Source organism: Calonectris borealis, chromosome 1 (genome assembly GCF_964195595.1).
Source record: "Calonectris borealis chromosome 1, bCalBor7.hap1.2, whole genome shotgun sequence".
NCBI classification, from domain to species: Eukaryota; Metazoa; Chordata; class Aves; order Procellariiformes; family Procellariidae; genus Calonectris; species Calonectris borealis.
In genome coordinates this window covers 200688763-200707640 of record NC_134312.1, presented here as the reverse complement: position 1 = coordinate 200707640, position 18878 = coordinate 200688763, and the positions used below count along the sequence as shown (strand labels likewise).

General features: G+C 43.5%; 2 protein-coding genes across 5 annotated transcripts in view; one reads left to right on the top strand and one right to left on the bottom strand.

Moving 5' to 3' along the window:
• IL17D (interleukin 17D) overlaps positions 1-2660 on the top strand; it is an 11785-nt gene extending 9125 nt beyond the window's left edge. Inside the window, exon 3 of the mRNA XM_075139946.1 lies at positions 601-2660. Coding sequence (XP_074996047.1) covers positions 601-916 — 316 coding nt within the window. The 3' untranslated portion in view covers positions 917-2660. The remainder of the gene's footprint in view (positions 1-600) is intronic.
• On the bottom strand, positions 764-18878 carry EEF1AKMT1 (EEF1A lysine methyltransferase 1). Of its 4 annotated transcripts, none has more exons than XM_075139945.1 (5): positions 18799-18878; positions 13130-13286; positions 12128-12210; positions 11153-11433; positions 764-821 (listed from the first exon to the last, which is right to left on the bottom strand). In XM_075139945.1, the coding sequence occupies exons 2-5, from the start codon at positions 13280-13282 to the stop codon at positions 787-789; spliced, it is 552 nt and encodes a 183-aa protein (XP_074996046.1). In that variant the 5' UTR covers positions 13283-13286; positions 18799-18878; the 3' UTR covers positions 764-786. The 4 variants fall into 4 exon arrangements, with proteins under 4 accessions (XP_074996046.1, XP_074996043.1, XP_074996044.1 ...); XM_075139942.1 differs by lacking the exon at positions 764-821 and adding an exon at positions 7734-8698; XM_075139943.1 differs by lacking the exons at positions 764-821; positions 18799-18878 and adding exons at positions 7734-8698; positions 16986-17019.

The window sequence follows — 18878 nt, the reverse complement described above, 5'->3', positions numbered from 1 at the left end:
ATGTTACCCTTCTCTGGTTAGAGGAAGAGACAGTGGAGGTGAATTAGAGAAATAAATCCAGACTTCCGCTGTCAAGAGGAAGGCACCTTTATAACCCCAAGCATACTAGGGAGCAAAAACTATTGCAGACATAACAGTACAATTTAATTTTATTTAAATTATAAAATTTTAAACCATCATGTCATGGCTTCAACAATAATAATGTTAACAAGGATTTGTACCAATTTTTGAAGAACTCAAGGCAGATCAAAAGTTTGGAAATGCCCAAGTGTCCCTTTTAATGCTTTATTTACCCATCCAGTCCAAAATGCAAAACTTATTCTGCTTAAACCCCTGAATCTCACATTTTAGAAAGCCAGTCACTTCATACTTTAGTGTGCACTGTGGGACCTGATCAGTTGTAAAAATTGTTCATGTTTTTCCTTTACACTTTACAAATAAGAAGCCAGACAGCAACAGCTACACCTATTTTTCCTGGCAAAGAAAACAAAAACATGATATAAATGTTTACGGGCAAATCACATTATAATAACGTTTTCCAGATGAATATATCTATTTTTAGAGATACTAATGAATCTTTATTATTTGCTTCCCCTATAGAATTTCGTATGATCCCACAAGATATCCTAAATACATTCCTGAAGCATACTGTCTGTGCAAAGGCTGCCTCATGGGGATCTTTGGCGAGGAGAATTTTCACTTCCGCAGCACCCCTGTGTACATGCCAACAGTCATCCTCCGTCGCACGTCGGCATGTGCTGGGGGCCGTTACGTCTACACAGAAGATTACGTCACTATCCCAGTGGGCTGCACTTGTGTACCTGAGCAAGAAAAAGAGGCCGAAAGTGTAAATTCCAGCATAGATAAGCAAGAAATGAAGTTGCTGGTAAGCCAGAACAAGCCATCATCAGAATGAAGAACATATAAAGAGTCGTGTTACAGTATTGGCTTCACATCATCACCTCAGGAAAGTGCACCACAGCAGCAAACACGTTGACTTACCCTCTCTTTCTACTTACAGTTATTTCAGTTATAAGATGGAAAGTTTTGTCCAGTCGCTCAGATCATTAGAGATGACAATTCATATTAAGAACTTCTTTAGTTCATGTAAGTATTTGTTGCAAATTCCAAAGTAGCTTTTTTTTCCTTAGAGCAGAACATTTTATCCTTGCTTATTCACAGTAAATGTTAGAAGGCGATGCAACTGTAAGACATGCTAGTTATTACTATAGCAGACTACTGGTTGTAGATATTTTTAAGGAATCTCTTATACTCTACTTTACTTTAAAAATACTCTTATATAAGAATCACATAGCTGCCGTACATGTGCCAAATCAGCAGTTAAAAGGATAATTTCTCAGGCTGGGAGAGCCTTCCTTTATATTGCATATCTCAACTCCAAGCAGTGTCTTGGCTGTTACATCTTTGGCTATTTATACACTACAGCAAGGAAACCTTTACTGAGTTTGAGTCATTCATGACACAATATTCGATGTGTTTGCTATTTTTAAACTTGCCAAATTGCTAAGAAAGAGTACAAAAGTGTTGAGAAAAAACATGCTAGAATATTGTAAAACTGCAGTGGACTTTTCTGATGTGGACTAAGTGTAATTACACAGAAAATATCATCAATTAGAAAAACACAGTTTAGGGCCCAAGAATTCTGTATTAGATTTCATTCATCATTAACCGCTTAACTGTTTCTTGTGACAAAACTGTGTTCTGTATAGTTGAAAGGCCAAAATCTTTTTCATGTTAGGAGAGGAAATTCCCCATAAAAAAAAAGTATGAAGGATAGGCTTCATCTCAGGTACACTGCAGATGAGTAAACAGGCTAGGTCTTAACTTCTAGAGGTCATTGAGGTGAGTCCCAGCCAATCCAGACTTGTTAAATCCAACTGATTTATACAGTTAGCATTACTCATTTTTTCCTATGCTACACGTAACAGACAATCACCTGCAAAAAGATGCTAGTCTGCGGAAGAGCAGTCTTCCATCTTTGCAGCTTACAGGAACTTGATGGCAAGCCCTAACCAGAAACCCTAGGTACGCAAAAACCTGCATTTCCAGAGCAAGAGACTGAAGGTTGAGTCAGTCTGGTGAATGAGAATGAGGAATAACCAGGCATACCTTGCATGACTGTAACTCCTCAGAGGGCAGCAATCACCAAAGTTGATAAATCTCTGCACAGCAGAGAGTATATCTTTTACAGTTGAAGGATCATGACTGCAGTATCATTACAAAAAAGAATAAACACCATATGCAGCAATGAATTTGCTACATCAAGAATCTCAAAATTGGGCTTAATTCATAGCAGGGAAGATCCCTACACTACAGAAACACACGCTCCTTTGGAGTGTCGTTGGATGAAGAATGGAAAGACTATGAGCTAAACAGAATTAACAAGTTAAATAGAGAATGAAAGTCATATGACAGCTCGTCTTGGTGCATAATTATTGACTGTGCTCTTTGTGACTCAGTCTAGTATAACAGTATTTTTATAATGCAATCTGTATAGCTTCTTACAAGGCCTAAAACAACTTTAAGAACCCCAGAAACCAATAAAAGATTGCCATCACAATGTCAGATTGAAGTTTATAACCGCATTTCTTGTGCAGATGCTTTTCCACAATTCTTGTTTTCTGATCTGTGTTTCCTCAAATTGTGATGCTTCTATCTCAAGGGGATTCTCAAAGAAGAGTTCAAAGAAGGTCATAAAGTGTTTCTACTACTCAGAGAACAGCTAATTGCCTAGCTGCTGCCAGCAATTAAAAGTAGTTACCTGTTCCCTGGAGAATGTAAACACTTGTAGCAATTACAGCCACTTTTCCTTCCTCCTAATGTGGAAGAACTTCTCACCCTGAGAAGAGGGAAGTGGTAATCAAAGACAGAGGGGCTCAAAAGGGAAGCAGACCTGCAAAACTGGAGAAACACTGCATTAACATGATGCTTCATCAGTCTAAGATCTTACGGTTTCACTATTAAATCGTTTTTTCTCCACACACACACACACACTTCAGAGAGGGTGAAGTTGTACCTTCAGACTCCACAGCATAGAAAGCAAAGTCTTCACAGTAAAAGGCAGTAAAAAAACCCAAGAACAACAAAAAAATCCCAAACCACACAGCCCTTAACATTTAGTAAATACCCAGAAGGGCTACCAGCTAAAGCTTTGCCTGAACACTGCCCTCCAGCAAAACTCATCTGTCTGCCCGCACACTTTTGTTATACAAATTTGTGTGCAACAAATTAGTTACGGATTTATTTGCACGATGAGGAGAAAAAATCTCACTTTTTCTTGCAACTCTCTTGTCCTGCACCATAAATTATGGAGTCAGTTTGAGGTTTTCAAGTAACGAGAGCATGTTCTGGGAATTCCTGGGAGCTGCAGGCTAAGATCAGGTAAATGGAACACAATCGGTTTCGCCAATACAGAAAAACAGATGCTTTAGGTTACATATAGCTTCAGGAATTGGATGACTGAAAGGAAAGTGTTAGAGAACTGCGAAACCTCAATGGATCAATAGATTATGTATGTTGGCGACCCCCTTCTCGTCATACTGCAACAAGTGCAGAAAGCTTCCTATGGTTACAGGCAACCTCATGTTATCTTACTCAGAAGTCCATTTTCCTTTTTTAATCCTCACCCTCTTCTGTGACAGACTTTTTAGCTGAGCCAATTTGCTTCCCGATCCAGCTTTCCAGTTAGGTGTCTCCTAAAAGCTATGTTTATGTTTTAGCATGAGCAACTGTTTTATAATAATTTGTTACTGAACAACTGTTTGTTAATACTTAACATCAAGAACTATTAGCTACACAAACATTTGTTAACCTTCAAAATACCTTCCATATATAAACCCTCTCCACATTAGTCATGTGGAAAAGGTTGAGTATTAAATGTAGTTTGCGTTTGTTTGGAATTTTTTTTTTTAAAGAGATCATCACATCATGGATTTGTATCAGTTTCACTTCAACTGTGGTGTGACATTTTCCAGCTTCTAGCCCTCTGGTTACAGCTGCTGCTGCCTTGCCTTTAATTTGCATGGGGGAGGGAGGGTTCATTGGAGTTGCTTCAAGGCTCACAAACTGTTGACACAAGGCAGACATGAAATGCCTCATTGAACCAACTCCAGGACCAATAAATGCAAACAATTCAAAGCTGAAACTATCTGGCAGCTGCAGCTGATTTGAGAAAATTTTTGTTGCGCCAGGAAAATCTTTTCCTTCAATGAGTTTGTCCCTGGAATACATTAGGAGCCACAAAATACAGAACAATATCCTTGGTAAAGAGATTATTTTCTTCTCTGTAGTGTCACTTAAGATAGGTTGGAAAATTCATATCATTCAGGGAGACTGAGAAAAGCTCAAGATGCTAGTTTTTGGTTTTACTAGCCAGTCATTACATGAAGGTGTTTGGCTGAATAGGTGGAGGTCTACAGCTGCAAGTCAACATGAAATCACATGGGGGAACATGAACATGAAAGCAGCAAGGGAAAAAGGGAAGAAGCCTGTGATGTGCTCAGAAAGTATAAACACCCATTAATCTCGCTGGGATTAGGGAACAGCCATAACTACGTGGACTAGGGCACGTGAGGGAGGTCTAGTCAATCCTACATGTTTTGCTGAGCAGTGGCATGAGCTGCCATTTGGTTTTGCTGTACTCCCATCTAAGGAGGCTGCAGAACGTGAGTAGCCCCAGAGCGGCAACACAGCTCTGACACCGGCTGATGAGGGGCTTCTGCAACCCGAACCCAGCTGCCCTGTTTCGCACCGGACTGCACGGCACCGGGGCTGCGCCGTGCGGGTGACCAAGGGAGAGTGACAAAACCAGCCATCGGAGAGCTTTCCTGCTTGCTCTGCTACAGAGGGGTGAAGGCAATTGTGTGGTACAGAGACGGGCTAACTGTGCAACATCGAGCTGAGAGCATCACCACTTCTAATGGGAAGTGCAGATTAGATATTAATGGAAGCAGTGCCTTGGACTTCATGTGACAGCATTTCTAGAAATGTTTCATTTGTCGTCTGGGGTGAGGTGCAGGCAGCCGCAGTATATCCTCTCCACCTACAGCCATCAGCCTGTGCACAAGACCCCAGGTTTCCTCTGCCAAGTGTCACATTCGTACCAAGAGGCTGTAGCACGTACGACTCTGCAGTCATAAACGCCACTGAAAAGTAGTATGGTGGTAACACTTCACCACAGTCTGTTCCAATAGCAAGTCCACCCATGAGACATCCACAATAAGGAAAGCCAATCACTACTTGACACTAATGTTTTTTTTCATAACCCTATTACAGAAAAAAAAAGAGATTTTGCTGTCACATAGTATTTCTTAAAGTTACTGTAATGGCACAAAGTACAAACTCACTATGAATTTTTGTGACTTGTAGCCTTGTCAGAAGCACAGCTACTTCCTTGGAAAGAAGTATGACAAAAATAGTTTACCTCCTATCATTGATGAAGGCTGTGAATGCTACTAGTCAAGCTCTGCTTGGGCAGCTGCCTGCGCTCACCAGGCTTTTAAGAGGGAAGCTGGCGGACAACGGGCTGCTCTGTTGAGTGCATCTACACAGATTTATGTGTACCCTCATTTTCATAATCGTGCATCTTCACAGTGCCTCTTTTCAAAGCCGTCTGACCTACATGTGAGAAGTAGCAGTTATTTTCCTGGTGAACTGAATTTCTTGGTACAACTGAATGGTGTACTTTTATTTTTTTTAAGAAAGGTCTCTGATGATGTTAGCAAAGTTGTCTTTTAGTTCTGATGTAGAGAGCCCAACAGCACACATTTACCCAAATGAAGCGGACAGCTGAAGGGATTAATAGCAAAGCAGCAACATAGGTGAAGCTTGTATTTGAATAGCACGTTCTAATTCAGGTGGGTGGTGGGGGAAGATCATCCCTTCTGGCAATCATACCTGTCCCACTTGAAGCCTCTACGTAGTTAAAGTTTCAGGAGTTATTTCATTGTCTCCATCTGCTTGGTGTGCAAAACATTGAGGTAATAAACATGAAACGTTTACAATTGTGAAGTATACATTTGTGCCAATACCTATGCATTTAACATTCTGGTTTGCTTTATTTTGAAACGGGCCACATAAAGGTAATGGCGTAGCCTCCTGGAAAACAGCTGAACCCACCTGTATGTCACCTGTGGGCAGTCATTTTCAGGGGGGGATTCTGGCTTTACTGGGCTCAGCAGCAAGGAGGGCTTCTGGTTTGGAAGGCAAAACTGTATCAGCCGTGGGCTCACACAGGCTGTCCGAAGAGCCCGGTCTCCATTCTCCCTGCGAGCCCTTCCTCCGCTGCACTTCCCTCGTTTTGACAATACCTATTACCCGTCTGATGGAGAGCAAGGCGCGTGAAAGAGGAAGAAAACTGCTGTCATGAAACTCAGGAACACTGTATGGGGGGAGGGGGGGAGGAAGCAGCAGATACAAATGTGAGGAGGGAAAAGCCTTAGGAAGTGAACAGATCTCTTGGAAAATGGGGAAGAGAGCAAGAGTGGCTTGGACGGGTATTTATAGACCAGTGTTGTGTCCAGCTCAGGAAGCACAATTCTCTGAGCACTGAGAGGATTATATTCCATCTACGTTATCCCTGCTCATTTGTTTACTCCACCAGATGGGAAAATCTGCATCCAAACAGCAGAAATGCACAGAATCGTGAGTATTATCTCCACCTTATTAAAAGTCTTGTCTCACAAGCTTAATTAGGTTTATCCCCACCACAAAATAAATTCCTTAATATTTCATTTTAGGTGCTTCATTTTGTAGATGCGGCATTTCTGTTAGCCTTTTACACAATCCCAATATATAAGTATGGCATATAAAGACAAGAACTTATGTTTTGTATAGTATAATTATAGCTGATAAAACCGTTGAGTGCCTTGGAATTCATGAATCAGCTTTCACCCAGAAATACATTAGTAGTGTAGTCAAAAGGTTAGTTAAAACTGGCTTTAAAAATTCCCAGTTACCAAAGATCTCTAGTATCCCAAAGCAAAGTTTTTCTAATGTATCATCTATTTTGATTGAAATTGATAGAAATATAGCCCAAACCCTGTATCTAAACTTTAACATTTGTCTATTAGAAGCAGCGGGAGTTTATCAATACGTTATGTTTTACTTCAGTGGCCTTTAAGATTCAACAATTTCTAAGATGCTTCTATTCTGCTGCTTTGCTGCTGTCTGTGGAATAGGAGGCAAAGATAAAACTGGGCAATTGGAAAAAAGGGACTGTTCTTGTAACTACAAACTTGACATACCTGTAAATCACCTTTACCTTGATATTGAAATCTACTAAAAAGTGGGCACTATATTTAATCAGATCCATTACGAGTCAAGATTTAAGGGAGTAACATGTATGGGTTACATGACTACAGAAGTATTTCATAACCAACAGTAAAAGTAACCCAAAGTGAGAACCCATGAACACAGTCTGAAGCACTAAGGCAAGGGCTGGCTGATGTGTTGCATCTTTATTTAGTAATTACTTCGTATTCCAGGTGATTTGGCCTGACTAACGTATAGGATTCTTAATGCGGGTAAAGCTTTCTCTAATGGGGAAATCCTTATTGTGCTTTTTTCAAGGAGACATCAGGTTTATACCACCTCTGGAGGCTAGCTTAATGAGTAAATAGAACAGCCTAGTTGTGTGTTTTTTTAAAAGCTCATGACTTTCTGTTGCGCTAACACATAAACATCGCAAAATAAATGCACCGTACTTCTGCAAAGAGATGTTTAACAACTTTTACATTACGTTTTCTCTAGTACAGCATACATACATACACAAGTTTATATAGTGGTAAGTGATGACAAAATAGATCTTATCTTTTACAAAAAGAAAGTCTGGGTTTGTGACCAGGCTTTAGAGAAAAGGTGAAATAATAACCACAAGTTTTTAAAAAGCCAGCCTGGCAACAACAGTGGATAGCAGGTCTTATCTTACTTGGCAACTGGTAGGTAGTTCTGATTATTATTAAAAGCAACTGGAGAGGCCTCCCCAGAAGCAGACCCATTTTCTCTTCTAGTTTTCCTTTATAAAAACATCAGCCAGCTGGGTAATGAATCTGAAAACACATGACACGTTCAGAACACACATATCTCAATCCTTTTACTAAGGGAGCATCTCTCAAGATTGAAAGGAGACCGCTATTCCTGCTCTTTCAACCATCCACTAGCTACCAAGTCATCAGTTCTGATGCAATGACAATTCTGATGTCTGTGAGGCAAGCACCTATGTGTTGTTTTAAGCCAACCATCTAAAATCACTGCAGAGAGGTCACTGAAGAGTCCTTGAATGGTGAGAACTACCAGTTAGAATGAAACAGAGAAGTTCCCATTATCCAGCACCCGCATTGTTTGGTCCCCATTTACCTAACAGGTAAGATACAAAACACAGTAACTGCGAACGCTTACATGTTTAAAAGAGAGAGGCTATCACACTGTGTTGATTAAAGCTAGCCCAGAAAACAGTACTCGGAGCTGAATATTTCAGCATTGAGAAATGTGGAGTCACTGATAAAAAACAGAAAGGAGCTTGACTGAAAAAGTTGTAGATCTTATGAGAATCAGTCCAGTCCAGAAGCATAGTTCACGTAACATCGAAATTCATTGGCTAAATTTCGCGAGTGTTTTGGAATAAACTTGCATATCTTCACACCAAGATGCTTTGCTGCCTGTTCCTCCATGATTGCACCTGCAGCAAAAATAATTAGTATTCGATGAGAAAACCAGTAACAGAATGTTTGGGCTTTTTTAATAGCTCCTCCCAAACGCATAAGTAGAGAGCCTGCTTTTTTTAAGGAAGCAAGGCTTAAAGCCGCTACACTGTCAGCCCTCTTTAACAACTGAATCTATTGGGAAATGTAAAATAAATCTGAAATAATTGGAAGACGCTCCAAGGAAATGAATGTCCGAGAAGTTTCATAAAAACAGGTAGAGGGTAAGATCAGTGCCTCTCTTACAGAAAACAGAAACTTCAACTCAATCTTCTTGCTACATGCCAAAGAAATTATATGGTAGGGAGCCATGGGAAATGCAAACAGATTACATATACTCTTGCATTTAAATAAACTGCAGTGTGATATTTACAGCTACACACTGAGCAACCACTTCCTTGAGCAGTACTTCTCAAACTTTGTAAACTGAGGGACCACCTATCCATTTTAGGGAAAAAAGTTCTGAGAACCATCCTTGCGCAAGACTGCCATGTGCAATTAAACAAAGAAGTAGGCTTTCTATGGCCATATATTATAATTTTTCTTTATTTTGCCTGCTTGATTGACTTCCCTCAAATTGTATGATAGAGGGGTTTTGTCCTTTGTTTTTTTTGCAAAGGTTTCCTGGATGTCTTCAGATGTCTTGTAATAAGATTACAGTTTAAGAAACACCCTGACTAAGGCAGATACTCACAGCTTCTTAAACCAACACGTTCATCTTCATAAAGCATGACCTGCAAGTACAGTTGGTAAGTTCATAGAACCATACAACCATAGAATAGTTTGGATTGGAAGGGATCTCTAAAGGTCATCTAGTCCAACCCCCCTGCCATGGGCAGGACATCTTCAACTAGATCAGGTTGCTCAGAGCCCCGTTCAACCTGACCTTGAATGTTTCCAGGGATGAGGCATCTACCACCTCTCTGGGCAACCTGTGCCAGTGTTTCACCACCTCATCATAAAAAATTTCTTCCTTATATCCAGTCCAAATCTACCCTCTTTTAGTTTAAAACCACTCGTCCCTGTCCTGTTGCAACAAGCCCTGCTAAAAAGTTTGTCCCCATCTTTCTTATAAGGCCCCTTTAAGTACTGAAAGGCTGCAATAAGGTCTCCCTGAAGCCTTCTCTTCTCCAGGCTGAACAACCCCAACTCTCTCAGCCTTTCTTCATAGGAGAGGCGTTCCACTCCCCTGATCATTTTTGTGGCCCTCCTCTGGACCCGCCCCAACAGGCCATGTCTTTCTCCTGCTGAGGGCTCCAGAGCTGGACACAGGACTCCAGGTGGGGTCTCACCAGAGCGGAGTAGAGGGGCAGAATCACCTCCCTCGACCTGCTGGCCACGCTTCTTTTGATGCAGCCCAGGATACGGTTGGCCTTCTGGGCTGCGAGCGCACATTGTCGGCTCATGTCCAGCTTCTCGTCCACCAGTACCCCCACGTCCTTCTCGGCAGGGCCGCTCTCAATCTCTTCATCGCCCAGCCTGTATTGATACCGGGGGTTGCCCGTGTTGAACATCATGAGGTTCACACGGGCCCACTTCTCGAGCTTGTCCAGGTCCCTCTGGATCGCATCCCGTCCCTCAGGTGTGTCGACTGCAAACTTGCTGAGGGTGCACTCAATCCCACTGTCTACGTCACTGATAAACAGTACCGGTCCCAATACGGACCCCTGCGGGACACCACTTGTCACAGATCTCCATCTGGACATTGAGCCATTGACCACTACCCTCTGGGTAACCAGTTTCACTGCTCTTATCACTTGGTTTTTAATTCCTCCTGCTGTATTGCAGTAGAATCACAGTGGCAGAATCCCCTCATACATTCATTCACATTACAATTTCTATGTTTACCAGTAAAGACAGGTAAAATGAAAAAAGAAAAGAAGTTGACTTTGTTCTTCAAGACTTAGCTAAAATCATCCCCCTTTACTCAGGAAAGGCCATTCCGATCTATTTGTCATTCTTTCTATTTAGCTCACCTTAGATGCTAAGTAGTATGTGGCAGCTGAAATCCTGCAGCTACTGACATGTTTAAAAAACCACAAATTCATAAGGTTATTGAATAAGACACTAACAATAAGTTGCAGCTATGTTTGTCATACCCAGACTTCAATCATTGCAATTATAGAGAGTGGCCCTTTTAAAAGATATTTCTGGAACTTTGCAGGATGATCTTATAATTCTTCAAAAATTCAGTAAAACTCATAATGCCATGTGAAAAAAGTACTGACTTCAGCTATTAAAAAACACATGCCTTCAGTTTAAAATAAAGGTTGAACTAAAGTATTCCAATAAAAAGCTTAGGATACATATTCCTCCTTGAATTAATGATAAATTACTATTATTGAGTTAATATTTTTCTCACCTAAGTAAGTTTGTCTTTGAGAGAGAGAAAAAGATGCTTAATGGTAACCTAATATTTTTATTAATTATACCTGTGCAAAGCAGAATCTTTCCTTTTGTTAAGTATTTGATGGTCTTTGCAGTTTTTTGAAGACATTCCTCAGACAGATACGGTGGATCTGCTATTACGATGTCAAAACTGTGTGGCAGGAGATTTTCAGGTAAGTTCAACGGGTGGTTGTAATCATAGAAGACAAATTCTTCTCCATATACGGAAAACCTTCTGTCGTACTCCAGTATACACACTGAAAAATCTTTACCATCCTGTTCTTTCAGTTTCTGGTACACACTTGGTGCACTAACACATGCTATCCTGAAAAAGAGACAATAACTTAGAGTATTAATTTAAAAGGCAAACAACAACAAAAAAACCCCTACAGCAGCCCTCAAGGGGGCATCATCACAAAAATGGGGCATCATCACAAAAAAGGGGGCATCATCACAAAAACATCAGTCACAAAAATGTAAACTATTCTTCCTCCATTCTAACAAATAATTACTTTAATAACAGAGTTTTAAATATTAAAGCCCTTACCTATTCAACCTCCATGCTACACAAAGACCTTAAGCTTAACTACAGAGAAAATCTTGTTTCAGAACAGCAAGGAAATATACTTGAAAACTTAAAATTAAAAATGACTCCTTACAGAAATAGGAAGAAAACCAAGTTTTTCCATCTGTTCTACAGAAACATTGTATGAAAACAGAGAAAAGAATTACAAGTCATTAATATGATCTGGAGCTCTTTGTATTTCTCAAAAAATAAAAACATTCATAGTAAACTTTTACAAGGCAGAGCCTACAACATTCAGTGAAAAGCTAAATGGTAAGATCAGTATGAACTACTAATTAAATAAATAACAGCAAAGCATTTCTGCAATATCTCAACTGAACAAAGATGAAGTACAATGAGTAATGAATTAAACTGCACGCTCTGTGTACATAGTGGAACCGAAATACTTACAGAAAAGACATGTTAAATCTACAACGTAATTATTAAAACCTACCTGCCACCTTTTCCAGCCGCCACAACCACTTCATTAGCCAGGCATGATGCAGTTTCATCGCTGTACCAAAACTGGCTCAGTTGCTGAGAAAGATAACGCACAATTATAAACAACATCAAATCTTCTGGCTGTGCTATGTACAATTAGGTGTGGTGAGTCATATTTCAAGAAAACCAAAATACATAGCAACTTCTCAGTTCACAAACTGTAAAGCTGGAAATGTGACTATTCTCCTGACAGTCTTTTTACTTCTGTAATCCAGCGACATGCAGCAGGTAGCTTACACTGTGTATTTCCAAAGCATTTACTGCATTATCAGGAAAACCAAGTAATGCAAAATCACTGACAAGGTTAGTTCAAATCCAATGTACAAGATGCACAATATTTATGTGCTCTTAAATTGAGTTACTTCGGTGGAAGAGGAAAAAGGAACTTGAAAAGTGACAGTATAGAAGGAAATAAAGGATAAAAGTACTAAATCAGAAGAAATCAGAAAAAGGAGGAGTGGAAAAAAAAACAACCCAGAGACAAATCAAAAATCAGTCTGTCGGAAGAAAAAAAAGCAGCAAAGCACCCATCCACAAAACCAAAGAAATAAAACACTGAAAGAAATATGGTGTGAAAGGAAAGATTGCTTGATCTTGTTACACTGTGTTTGTCTCAAACTCAGGGAAGAATCTTTACCACCTTCACATGCCAGGCTGGAGTTAAAATTTCCAGAAGGGATAGATGCTTCTGTTGGCATCTTGATTCCCTCTCTGTGTAATTTCAGTTTGTACCCCCCACGCACATGTAGAACAAACAACTATACCCAGATTTAATATTAAAGCAAATATCTCTACAGTTCACTCTCCATGAATAGTTTGATTTTGCTACTCTAGGAACATCTTGAACATCTAGGAACACCTTTTTAATTTCATTTCATTATCCATCCACAAAAGAAACTTGGTAAAGACTACTCCTCTAACTGTGCTTCATTCACTGAAGTTTATAGTTTCTTACCCAGTCTTCTTCTATTGAGCCAATGGAATATTGATTAAACCCTTGGGAGGTCTTCATGCCCTCTCTCTCCTGCTGTTCCAAATAGAACTCCTGGAGGGCAGCCAATGTATGGGATGAAAGCTGGGGAATGTCATCATCATCATCATCATCCATTTTTCTAGATGTCAACCAGAGAAAAAAAAAATCAATTAAATTAACCCTTTTCAATAGTGAACAGTTTTAATAACAGCATAGTCTCCTGAGGTAAAACAACCTCCACTGACAATGCAGACTTAATCTAACAGCTGACTAGGAAAACCTCCTAACAAGAGAAAACATATTCCCTCTACTTAGGAGGTCTTAAACCAGTGAGAGGCAGATTGGCAATAACATGTCTCCAGAGGAATTCAGGAACAGCAGCAACACTGTTCCCTTTCTATACAACACAGATTTGGCTTGTATTCTTACAGAGAAGTTGTCATTACAGTTCTTGATTTCCTGAATCCGTACACCTTTTTTGTATCAGCCTGCAGAAAAAAAACCTTTAGTGGATTTGGCAAATCCTATAGAAATTATTCCTTTCCCTCCTAGAAATAACAATAGCTACTGGTCATTCCTTCCCATGTTCAAAAGTCACACAATTCTGACTCAAAATGAAGTAAACTAGCATTCTAGGATCAGCATCACCTGGCTTTAACTTCCACACCATAAAAAGATTCCTCTGAATGCCAGAAACCTGCTGCAAACAAAAGCTGGCAAGAAGCTCAAGATGTTTTTCGAAGATAACACTACTCAACCAAAAATTTGTGTATTTATTTTGTGTGTAAGAATATGGACATAAATCATATCAAAAAAGACACGGTATAGACTAACGGAAGAGTACAGCCATTTTCAGAAAGCTCTTGAACTGGGTTACGCTGCACAGTACCACTTAACCCTGCTCACCCCAGGCACTGAGCAGCAGCTGCCCAGCGGGAAAGCTGCGGCATCCGTGTCCTTCCCAGGAGAGACAGTGCCACCTCCTGGAACAAAGGGGACAAAACCAGGAACCCCCATGTGAAAAGTACTGGAGAAAACTGGAAAAGATTCTTCTCTTAAGAAACCCATTTTCTCTGCGTCTGATCTAAGAACTAGTACATGAGCAATGACTTTAACAGAACTTGGAAACGGGTGTGCGCCTGCCTTTGTGCAGAAGCCACCGAGAGAGCCGCTTGCCGTCTGAACTGCGTGCAACTTCAAAAGTTAAGTGTAATTTGAAGTATAGCTGCTCACGGTTTTTCTTCTCCCCATTCCCTGCATTATGAGAAGAACTCCAGAATTCGCGGTCTCCTCCCCTTCCACCCTTCCCTCCATGCTGCTCGCCCTAGCAGAGCTTTCAAGACATTTCCTAAAACACAGCTTCTCCCAGCTTGCTGCAAAAATGGTACCATTAACCTGCCGCTGTGAGAGAACTCATCAGTATTCACTACAGCAATTACTCTGCCATTCCGCTGACACGGTACGCACCTACATGTGACAAGAGTAAAGCACTTGGCTTTTCCAGAGTATCATAGAATCATTAAGGTTGGCAAAGACCTCTAAGATCATCGTGTCCAACCGTCAACCCAACACACCATGCCCACTAAACCATGTCCCTAAGGGCCTCATCTACACGTCTTTTAAATACTTCCAGGGATGGTGACTCCACCACTTCCCTGGGCAGCCTGTTCCAAGGCCTGACCACTCTTTCAGTAAACAAATTTCTCCTAATGTCCAATCTAAACCTCCCTTGGTGCAACTTGAGGCCATTTCCTCTCGTCCTATCGCTTGTTACTTGGCAGAAGAGACCAACATCCACCTCGCTACAACCTCCTTTCAGGTAGTTGTAGAGCGCAATGAGGTCTCCCCTCAGCCTCCTCTTCTCCAGGCTAAACAACCCCAGTTCCCTCAGCCGCTCCTCATAAGACTTGTGCTCCAGGCCCTTCACCAGCTTCGTTGCCCTTCTCTGGACACGCTCCAGCACCTCAAGGTCCTTCTTGTAGTGAGGGGCCCAAAACTGAACACAGTATTCGAGGTGCGGCCTCACCAGTGCCGAGTACAGGGGCACGATCACCTCCCTACTCCTGCTGGCCACACTATTTCTGATACAGGCCAGGATGCCGTTGGCCTTCTTGGCCACCTGGGCACACTGCCGGCTCATGCTCAGCCGGCTGTCAATCAGCACCCCCAGGTCCTTTTCCTCTGGGGAGATTTCCAGCCACTCTTCCCCAAGCCTGTAGCGTTGCCTGGGGTTGTTGTGGCCGAAGTGCAGGACCCGGCACTTGGCCTTGTTGAACCTCATGCAGTTGGCCTCAGCCCATCGATCCAGCCTGTCCAGGTCCCTCTGCAGAGCCTTCCTACCCTCGAGCAGATCAACACTCCCGCCCAGCTTGGTGTCATCTGCAAACTTACTGAGGGAGCACTCGATCCCCTCGTCCAGATCATTGATAAAGATATTGAACAAGACCGGCCCCAGTACTGAGCCCTGGGGAACACCGCTCGTGACCGGCCACCAACTGGATTTAACTCCCTTCACCGCAACTCTCTGGGCTCGGCCGTCCAGCCAGTTCTTTACCCAGCGAAGAGTGTACCTGTCTAGGCCGTGAGCCGCCAGCTTCTCTAGGAGAATGCTGTGGGAGACAGTGTCAAAGGCTTTGCTGAAGTCCAGGTAGACCACATCCACAGCCTTTCCCTCATCCACGAGGTGGGTCACCTGGTCATAGAAGGAGATCAGATTGGTCAAGCAGGATCTGCCTTCCATGAACGCATGCTGGCTGGGCCTGATCCCCTGGTTGTCCCGCACATGGCTCGTGAGCGCCCTCAAAACGAACCGCTCCATGATCTTCCCCGGCACCGAGGTCAGGCTGACCGGCCTGTAGTTCCCCGGATCCTCCTTCCAGCCCTTCTTGTAGATGGGCGTCACATTGGCGAGCCTCCAGTCATCCGGGACCTCCCCAGTTAACCACGACTGCTGGTAAATGATGGAGAGCAGCCCAGCAAGCTCCTCCACCAGCTCCCTCAGTACCCTCGGGTGGATCCCATCCAGCCCCATAGACTTGTGAACGTCCAGGTGGCGTAGCAGGTCTTTAACTTCTTCCTCTTGGATTATGGGGGGTTTATCCTGCTTGCCGTCCCTGTCTTCCAGCTCAGGGGGCTGAGTACCCTGAGGATAACTGCTCTGACTATTAAAGACTGAGGCAGAGAAGGCGTTGAGTACCTCAGCCTTATCCTCATCCGTGGTGGCAACGTTCCCCTCCGCATCCAATAGAGGATGGAGATTCTCCTTGGCTCTCCTTTTGTCATTAATATACTTGTAAAAGCATTTTTTGTTGTCTCTCAAGACAGTGGCCAGGTTGAGTTCTAGCCAGGCTTTTGCCTTTCTAATTTCCTCTCTGCACGACCTAACGAGATCCCTGTACTGTTCTTGAGTTGCCTGCCCCTTCTTCCAAAAGTGATAAACTCTCCTTTTTTCCCTGAGTCCCAGCCAGAGCTCCCCGTTCAGCCAGGCCAGTCGCCTTCCCCGCCCGTTCTTCTTGCGGCACATGGGGACAGCCCACTCCTGCGCCTTTAAGACTTCCTTCTTGAAGAACGTCCAGCCTTCCTGGACCCCTTTGCCCTTCAGGACTGTCTCCCAAGGGACCCTCTCGACCAGTGTCCTGAGCAGGCCAAAGTCCACCCTCCGGAAGTCCATGGTAGCGGTTTTGCTGGCCCCCCTCTTTACTTCACTAAGTATCGAGAATTCTACCATTTCATGGTCGCTAAGTCCAAGGCGGCCTCCGACCACCACATCTCCCACCAGTCCTTCACTGTTTGTGAACAGCAGGTCAAGCGAGGCACCTCCCCTGGTAGGCTCGCTTACCAGCTGCGTCAGGAAGTTATCCTCCACACACTCCAGGAACCTCCTCGACTGTTTCCTCTCTGCCGTGCGGTATTTCCAGCAGACGTCCAGAAAGTTGAAGTCCCCCACGAGAACAAGGGCTGGCGACTGTGAGACTGCTGCCAGCCTCTTGTAGAATATTTCGTCTGCCTCCTCATCCTGGCTAGGTGGTCTATAACAGACTCCCAGCAGGATATCAGAAGAGAAAGCAAATGGTTGAGCCCTCATACACTCTCTCCACATCATTTCACAGACACCTTAAGTCATCCCCCTTCCCTCACTCCGCAAATTGGTTCTTTTCTAGCCTGAAGGGTCTTAGCCCACCCCATTGACTGGTTGACAAAAGTCTTTCCATGCATTTGCTCATCCTTGTTAAATGCTTCTAATATACCCTTTTTCTGAGATGAGGAGACTAGAACTCTACACAATATCTAAGATATGGGTGATCACACATTTATGCTATCGTTCTATAATGTTTTCTGTTACAGTCTATTTCTTTTCCTAAAAAATTCTAACATTTGATGTGTTTTTCTGGCTGCCACCAAACACTGATATGTTGTTTTTGGAGAATCACATATCATAATCCTGAAGTCCCCTGCCTGAGTGGGAATGGTGTCTGGTAAGAACACAATTAAGTAGAATTTACAAAGACATTTAAAGGGATCTGCCAAGAGCTCCACGGTACCAGCACATACAGAACAAAACTAAACAGCAGTTCTGGCCCCTTCATCTCAACAAAAAGCAGAGAAAATACTGAAACTAGGAAAGGTTCAAGAAAGGCAGTGAGACATCCAAAGCCTAGAATAGCTTTTGCAGGGGAATGAGTACAAGGAAGAAGTAACAGAGAAGGGGTATGACAGCGCCTGTAATCATGAGTGGCATGAACACCATGGGCAGAGATCGATTACTGTTTTCCAAGGGAAGAACCAGAAGGCAACAAGTGCGGGCTGCAAGAGCCTCGTTCAAAAAAAATCAAAAGGAGCTGTTTCTTCACATAAGGTTTTGCTGAACTACACAATCCCTGTCGGTGACGAAACTTCATAGTGCTTCAAAGTGACCCAGAAAAGTTTATAGAAGAGAAACTCTCAGAGAATTACTAAATACACAGAAATTGCATTAAATGCAAAAAGTAAGGTCTGGAGGCCAGGTGAAGAGCGAAAGTATGTATTCTACCCCCATTCTCATCCTTTTTAATAAGCACAGTCAGAGAGAGAGAGCAGGCTGGACTCAGAACGGCTGTTCTCTTCCTACATGTGAATGACGGAACAGTTTCTGAAGAAGGCCCTTTTTTCCTGTTCCCTCTTATATTTAATTGCTTTGAGCGCCCATTGCTGCAAGTACACAACCCCCGCGCCTCTCCTGCTGCGAGGGGTTACCCTGGAAAGCACGCTGCCGGAGAGGCGAGCCCGCTGCCGCCCACCAGCCCTCTCCTCGGCCGCCACCTGCCCCAGAGCAGCGGGCAGGGGAGGGCAGCCGGTCTGCAGGAGGCTCCGCGCTGCCCCGCCCGCCGCCTCAGCGGCCCCCTCCGGGCTGGGAGCGGCGCGCCCCCTCCGCAGGGCCCGCGACTCCGCTGCGCCTCCCGCAGGCCCGCGGCGCTAAAGGCCGCAAACGCCACTCGCGCGCACCCGGCGCGGCCCCTCCGCTGCGGGAGACCCGGGCCGGGGGCAGAGCAGGCCCCGGCCCCGCGGAGAGGGGAGCGCCGGCCGCCCTAACGGGGAGGACAGGCGGGCGGACGGGCACGCGGCCCGCTTTCGCACTACTCCGCAAACCGAGCCCGCCTGCTCGCGCCACTCACCGCCCGCCAGATCCCTCCGCGCACGCGGACCTCCCACCCTGCCCCAGCGCCGCGCGCAGCGGTGCCGCGCGCCCCCTGCC

Bases quoted from the DNA above. Each gene is read 5' to 3' on its own strand.
- EEF1AKMT1 (XM_075139942.1), bottom strand. From the start codon at position 13,282: ATGGATGATGATGATGATGATGACATTCCCCAGCTTTCATCCCATACA. The intron at 11,434-12,127 runs GTAGGTTTTAAT...TCTCTTTTTCAG, and splicing joins GCGGCTGGAAAAGGTGGCAG to GATAGCATGTGTTAGTGCAC. The intron at 8,699-11,152 runs GTATAATTAATA...TTTTTGCTGCAG, and splicing joins AAAGATTCTGCTTTGCACAG to GTGCAATCATGGAGGAACAG.